At 35.0% G+C, this 8,043-nt stretch overlaps 1 protein-coding gene across 1 annotated transcript; it reads left to right on the top strand.

Moving 5' to 3' along the window:
* Nucleotides 1-7,077: 7,077 nt before the first annotated feature.
* LOC129505093 (olfactory receptor 52N4) lies at nucleotides 7,078-8,043 on the top strand. Its single transcript, XM_055318033.1, has one exon. It carries the CDS (start codon nucleotides 7,078-7,080, stop codon nucleotides 8,041-8,043), a length of 966 nt encoding a protein of 321 aa, XP_055174008.1.

The following is an 8,043-nucleotide window of genomic DNA, read 5'->3' as shown; positions in this document are numbered from 1 at the left end:
TACATTTTTAAACGTATATTTCTCTTAACTATATATATAAAACAAAACTCAGAACATATAATGCTAACTGTAGATATAAATTGTGAATATACCAAGTCTAAAGATAAAAGCTTATCAGGAATTTTGGTCTTCAAAAAGAAACATTTTCTTTATATTGTCAAGGTCATATTTTATTCTTTTACACAAAGTGAAAATTAACACACTGCTTGGAATTCCAAAGCGAAAATTTTAAATTATGAATAACACCTTACTTTATTTTTATTTTTTTATAAATTTATTTTTTATTGGTGTTCAATTTGCCAACATATAGAGTAACACCCAGTACTCAACACCTTACTTTAAATAGAAAATTGCAAGTCAGCTTAACAAGCTACCATATGATTTAAATGTGAATTTCAGAAGTCGTCCTTTTAAAACTTTCCCTTTGTACTAATAAAGTGAGAAAGTGAATTTAAGTGTTTTTATGGTTTGGATTGTAAAAAAGAAACCTGAAGTAAGTCAATCCGAGAAGGACAAACAGTGTATGTTCTCATTCATTTGGGGAATATAAATAATAGTGAAAGGGAATATAAGGGAAGGGAGAAGAAATGTGTGGGAAATATCAGAAAGGGAGACAGAACATGAAAGACTCCTAACTCTGGGAAATGAACTAGGGGTGGTGGAAGGGGAGGAGGGTGGGGGGTGGGGGTGAGTGGGTGACGGGCACTGAGGGGGACACTTGACGGGATGAGCACTGGGTGTTATTCTGTATGTTGGTAAACTGAACACCAATAAAAAATTAATTTATTAAAAAAAAAAAAAAACACCTTACGGGATCCCTGGGTGGCGCAGCGGTTTGGCGCCTGCCTTTGGCCCAAGGCGCGATCCTGGAGACCCGGGATCGAATCCCACGTCGGGCTCCCGGTGCATGGAGCCTGCTTCTCCCTCTGCCTGTGTCTCTGCCTCTCTCTCTCTCTCTCTCTGTGTGTGTGTGACTGTCATAAAAAAAAATTAAAAAAAAACTTATCAAACCTGGAAATAAAACAATTTGATGCAATTAGGTTTAATGACACATCATCAAGACTTTTCTTTCCCCAAAGTCATCTTGACCTAAGTGTTTTACTTTGAATTCTCTTTTTCTGATATTAGTATCTTCTCCACAATTCTTTGGTATTCTATTTACTTAAAAAATGTGTGTGTGTGTGTGTGTGTGTGTACACAGTTTTAAACTTTTGTGTATAGCTTTCATTCTATATACTCTTTTGTATTCCATATATAATTTTAAAAAGTTTTTTGAATTATGTTTAAATTAATGGGTAGTTTGCATAATCCATATTTACTGACCAATTGATATATTTGTTCCACCTTTGTAATCTGACTTTTTCTTCCCATTTCTTTATGATTTCTTTGTTTTCCTAGTCTATCATAGGAATGTTTTATTTATTTATCTTCCCTAGTAGTCTTGAGGAAGATGTCTTGTATTTTTTTCCTGTAGTAGTTTCTAGTATGCATTCCAAGTAATAATATTTAGATTATAGTTTACTAATTACAAAATTCATGTATAAAATGTTATTTATTTATTCATTAACTTATCCATTTATTTTAAAAATTTATTATCTTTCATGTACCAGATGGTTTGCTAGACACTGGGGATGTAACTATAAATACAAACTGCCCTTAATATCAATAGTTTCATTGAATTGTGGAGAATTTCCACATTTTAATTGATGTTTATAGTATTGTGAGGTAAATAAAATGCAAGATAATTCTTCAAGCAAAACAATTCCTTACCTCTAATCATGGCTCTTTGTAACTACATTAAGATTAATTAGAGGATGTGTCACTAATATCACATCCAAGAGACATTTGGTTCCTCCTGAAGTTTTCCTTTGAAGAATGAATAGGAATTAGTGCCATCTGAGGGAGGCCCCCAGAGGAGAGCAACAAAAGGACAGAGGACTTTTGATCCTGAAGCCAAGAGTATCAGTGCGATGAGAGTAGGAACACTGTTCCTTCCATTTTGATCCTTCAGAATCCTATTCATGCTTCGGGTCTACTTGTGCATCTTATGCCAATACCATATAGTACTAATTACTGTAACTTTATAATAAGTACCTGGTGCAATAATTTTCCAGCTCAGTTTCCCTTCTATAAGGTTGCCAATTTGTGTTTTCATATAAATTTTTAAAGTAGCTTGTCATTTTCCACAGATTATTCAGCTGAAATACTCAACTTGGAGTATATTGAATATATATACATTAGGTTTGGAAGAATTGACATCCAGACAGGATTGATCCTAAAAACCATTAATAAATCCATTCATTTGCATTTTAAAAAAAAGATCACTTGGTCTTTTCTCTTAGAAGGTTCTCCTGAGACTGGGCAGGATACACAGGTGCTTCTGTGACACCCAGTATAATTCTACAATTACAATGATCTGAGAAGAGGTCCTTGAAGAGCATGCTTATTCCCATGTTCAGCCTGTGTTTCCTTGCTATTCCAAATCAAGTTACCTTTTGACAAATCTGCTTTGTCCCCTCTTGACATCATATGTGATGCAGAATTTCCATGTGACTATTTTCCCTATTTGATGATGATTTTAGAATAGTCAGTTTTTCAATGGAGGGGAGAATCAATATTTCCTTTGATGGAACACAGAAGAGAATTTATTTAGTAGCAAATTCAATTGCTTTCCATGAAGTTAGCTTTTGTACACTTGCCAAAATTGCTGTCAGTATGAGAAGAATAGGTATTGAGCACTTAAAACGTGGTAGTATGTTTTACCATGCTATCTCCTTCATTTTCTCAGCAAAATGTTTTCTTCTGTTCTTGATAAAATATAATATACACATGCAATTATATCTTGAGGAATTCTTACAACCTGAAACACATATACCTCATGACTGGTATACAGAAAAAGAATATTCACAGCACTTCACAAGACCCCTCTGCATATGCTTCCTTCCATTTTCCATTCTCTCCCCTTTAGGGGGAACATTCTCCTGTTGCTAATAGCTTAGATTAGTATAATCCATTTTTGTATTTTTTTATAAATTCAAACATGACACACTATTTTGTGTCTGGTTTTTAAATTAAACATCTATGTTGTACACACAGCTGTGGATTGTTTATTCTTTGTTATATAGAATTTCATTGTGGGAAGGGACCAAATTTTATGCACCCAATCTAACTATATTAGACATTTGGGTATTTTCCAGTTTTTTATTACTAATATATTACAATTGTGTTGCAGTAAGCATTCTTGTTGATATGTTCTGGTAAAAATATGTACATATTTTTGTTAGGATTGGGACTGATGGTAATACACATATTCATCATTACCAGATAAGCCCAAAATAGTTCAAATCTACATTCCTACCAGCCATTGTTTCATATTTTCACCAATACTTGGTATTTTTAGTGTTTTTCATTGTAATTTTTAGTTTGATATATATTGCTATGTCATGAGAAATTAAATTTCCATTTATTTCCCTAATAACTATAAAAGTTGGTTTCTACTTACATGTTTATTGGTATTTTTTGTTCCTCTTTTATGAAATGTATACATAACCTGTTCCTCTCCATTACTTTATTGTTTTTGTAGGAGTATTTCATGTATTTCAATTATGAAATTTTTGTTGACTATATGGATTGCAAATATCCCCTGTTCATCTGTGGCTTGGCTTTTCACAATTTTAGCAGTGTCTTTCAAATAAAACTCTTAATGGTAATTTAATTTAATCAATATTTTTTTATGACTGGCAATTTTTGTGTCCTGTTTTCAAATCTTAGCCTACTCCAAATACCAAAGGAGAAGTGTGTTTTGAATTTCTCATTTAGCTTTAATATTTTTCTGAGATTGTTTTTGTGTATGACATGATTTAGGGAACAAGGTGTGTTTCTTTTTCTTCACACATATATCCATTGATTCAGTAATATTTATTGAAAATACCGGCTTTTTTTGAAAGTCGCTTGAATTATTTATTTTTACTGTGTTTAGTTGTGTTATCATTGTGATACACAGTTTCATATTCTGTTTGTATTCAATTTTTATGGTTTGCTTTTTTTTTGGGGGGGGGGGCTCAATTAGAGTAAGCTCAAGACCCAACTTGAGGCTTGAACTCATAATCCTGAGATCAAGAGTCACAAAGTCTACCACCTAAGCTATCCCAGACCCCTTTAAAAATGTCTTTTATTCATAATCTGTTCCCTTTATCAGAAATTAGATGGCTTAAATTTGTGTTTCAGTATTTGCTTTATGAACTGTATTTCTTACAATAGTATTTTTATCTGTATTTAAAAGGATAGGTAATCTGATTTTTAAGGAAGTTACATAAATTGTCCACATGTATACCTTTAGGAATTGGAAAGATGGGGTTAAAATCCATATAACTCACCAAGACACAGTTGTCCTGATCTGATCTTAGGGACATTGAAAGAGCAAAAACACCTCAAAGAGATTTATAAATGAATTATAAAAATTAGCTCTGAAGCCAAGGTACTCTTTCTAATACATTGGTGAAATTTCTATTGTATTAGTTGACAATTTTCCTTTTTAAAAACATATTTTATTTAAATTCAATTTGCCAACACAGAGTATAACACCCAGTGCTTATCTCAAGTGCCCTCCTTAGTGCATGTCACCCAGTTACTCCATCCTGCCACCCACCTCCCCTTCTACAGCCCTTTGTTTGTTTCCCAGAGTCAGGAGTCTCTCATGGTTTGTCTTCCTCTCTAATTTTTCCCCACTCACTTTCCCTCCTTTCCCTTATAGTCCCTTTAGTTGATAATTTTCTATGGAAAATAATACCCACCTTTTCCTATTTCTGGTCATTGTAGTGTTACTAGGAAGGTGGTTAATGGAAACCAATGAGGTTGTTTGGGAAACATGACCAGAGTTCCTTTCCTTTCAGGATGAAGAAATCTTTCATAAATTATTTGTTTCTGAAGCCCGCTAACTAAATGATTATTTACCATTCTAATCAGTTTCCATCTCCCTTAATTCTTACTTTGCTTACTTTTGAGCAGAGATGATAATATCTCAAAGTTTTCCACATCTTTTTTCTGCCCTCTCTGCTGGGTGCTGGGGAATATTCCCACTGAGGAGCAGAAGGAGGATTCTGACTTTTTCACTGCTTACTAAGTCTTCCAAACATCACAGAGTTCACTCCTGACCCTCTGGATTCTTGTGAATTCTTTATTATTTACTTTCCATTACCAAGGAATTTTCTAGTATCTGATAACTACAAGATTCTTGATGATCTAGCCCCTGGTCAGTTCATACTTACTATTTATTCCCTTAATACTGATGAATTCTCATGGACTTAATTGATTTAATTTTTGTTTGTTTCCTTGTTTTTGTTTTTGCTTTGATTTATATACTTTTATATATTGACTTTTTCCTCTGGAATTCCTTTTACAACTGTATCACCCTTACACCTTATCTTACTTCAAAATAGACATCAGACACCTTCTCTTCAACATGGTCCTTCTTTTGACAATGACCAGTGCTTCAAAAATGCACACCCACTCTACTAATGTAGTCTTTATTTTGGGCCTTGCACATACTCTTATTTTAGTTTTTTTTTATATTTCCTGTGATTGTTTGTGTGCCTTTTGGTCTCTCCATTAAACTCCGAATTCTTTAAAGTATGAAACTGTGTATGGTTCCTTACATGATCACATTGTAAGTGCTCATTGAATATTTATGAGAAAGGAAAAGATTAATGAAAGAACAAGATGTCATTTATTCACCTTCAATATTTAGTTAATTTGAAAATGAAGTTTAGATGTTAATACAGAATTTCAGATTAATTAATTTTTCTCTTGGATGAGAAATGAATTTGATGCGTGGCTAGAAGTATTAAAATTTCACTTATATTGGCTAGTTTCATTGCTAAAGTTACGAAAAAATGTAAAGCAAATCAGAAAGAACAGATGGGTACAATCTACCAGCGATGGATTCAGCATCCTAAGCAACATTAGCTGTCCTTTAGGTACAACTAGAAGTTTATTCTGAATGTAAATTCAAAGCATTCCTATAAATGAATATAGCCAAGTATGGGACAAAAATGAAATGTCTTAAAAGTGAGAAGAGTGAATTAAAAATTTTACTGAATTGGGAGACTCCAAGTTCCATTGAGGATTAATATTTTAATATTTACAAATGCTGGGGATCCCTGGGTGGCTCAGCGGTTTGGTGCCTGCCTTTGGCCCCGGGCGCGATTCTGGAGTCCCTAGATCGAGCCCCACATCGGGCACCTGGCATGGGGTCTGCTTCTCCCGCTGCCTGTGTCTCTGCCTCTCTCTCTCTGTCTATAATAAATAAATAAATAAATAAATAAATAAATAAATAAATAAATAAATAAATAAATAAATATTTAAGAAATATATTTACAAATGCTTCAAACAGTACCTTAGTAATCAAAAACAATTATTGGCTAATTAACAGTATGAAAAAAAATAATCATATCTGTTGGTTCATTGGTGATGTAAACAGAGAATTCTTTTTAGATCACATCAATAGAGATACGCATATAGTTATAAATTGGTAAGTAGAGTATTTTAAAATAATCCCTAGAAGTCCTAACAGAGTTATACTTGATTATAAAACTTTGACAATGGGAATATTTATTTTTTAAAGATTTTATTTATTTATTCATGAGAGACACACAGAGAGAGAGAGGTAGAGACACAGGCAGAGGTAGAAGCAGGCTCCAAGTAGAGAGCTGGACATGGGACTCGATCACGGGTCTCCAGGATCAGGCCCTGGGCTGAAGGCAGCGCTACACCTCTGAGGCACCTGGGCTGCCTGACAATGGAATCTTTTTTTAAAAAAAAATGTAGGATCAGTCTGTGATGAGAACTTGGATTGTTTAACAAGAATTTGTTAGATGAACATATACCTTAATTAATAAACAACAAATAGACAAAAAAAAAACCCTACTCTGTAGACCTCAGAAAATTTGGCTGATCATTAAAATGCATCATGGAATTTTAAAATGTGGGTATGAGAGGGAGACAGTATCCATAAATTATATTTTTCTTTTCTTTTTCTTATTCTAGGAAAACACACATGAATTTTAGGCCTAATTAATCATGACAATATTGAATAAAACAAACTGGACCCTGGTCTCATTCATTCTTAATGGAGTCCCAGGACTGGAAGATATACACATGTGGATTTCCTTCCCATTCTTCTCCATGTATATTGTGGCCATGGTAGGGAATTGTGGGCTGTTATACCTCATCTACTATGAGGATTCATTGCACAGACCTATGTATTACTTTTTAGCCATGCTTTCTCTTACTGATATTGTCATGTGCTCTAGTACAATTCCTAAAGCTCTCTGTATCTTCTGGTTTCATCTCAAGGACATTGGCTTTAATGAATGTTTGCTCCAGATGTTCTTCATCCATACCTTCACAGGGATGGAGTCTGGAGTGCTTATGCTCATGGCTCTGGACCGCTATGTGGCCATCTGCTACCCTCTGCGGTACTCAACTATCCTCACCAATCCTGTCATTGCAAAGGCTGGGCTTGTTACTTTCCTGAGAGGGGTGTTGCTCATCATTCCCTTTACTTTCCTCACGAAGCGCCTGTCCTACTGCAGAGGCAATATAATTCCCCACACCTACTGTGACCACATGTCTGTAGCCAAATTGTCCTGTGGCAATGTCAAGGTCAATGCCATCTATGGTCTGATGGTTGCCCTCCTAATTGGTGGCTTTGACATCCTGTGCATCACAATCTCCTACACCATGATCCTCCGGGCAGTGGTCAGCCTCTCTTCAGCAGATGCTCGACAGAAGGCCTTCAGCACCTGCACTGCTCACATCTGTGCCATTGTTTTCTCTTACAGTCCAGCCTTCTTCTCTTTCTTTTCCCACCGTTTTGGGGGGCACACAATCCCTCCCTCTTGCCACATCATTGTGGCCAATATTTATCTGCTCCTGCCTCCCACTATGAACCCTATTGTTTACGGGGTGAAAACCAAGCAGATACGAGACCGTGTCATAAGGATCCTTTCAGGGTCTAAGGACATCAAATCTCATGGCATATAG

This window comes from Nyctereutes procyonoides, unplaced genomic scaffold, assembly GCF_905146905.1.
Source record: "Nyctereutes procyonoides isolate TBG_1078 unplaced genomic scaffold, NYPRO_anot_genome, whole genome shotgun sequence".
In the NCBI taxonomy this organism is placed as follows: domain Eukaryota; kingdom Metazoa; phylum Chordata; class Mammalia; order Carnivora; family Canidae; genus Nyctereutes; species Nyctereutes procyonoides.
This window is presented reverse-complemented; position numbering and strand designations above follow the sequence as displayed.

What these genes read in the sequence shown, in the direction of transcription:
- LOC129505093 (XM_055318033.1), top strand. Translation starts at nt 7,078, where the DNA reads ATGACAATATTGAATAAAACAAACTGGACCCTGGTCTCATTCATTCTT.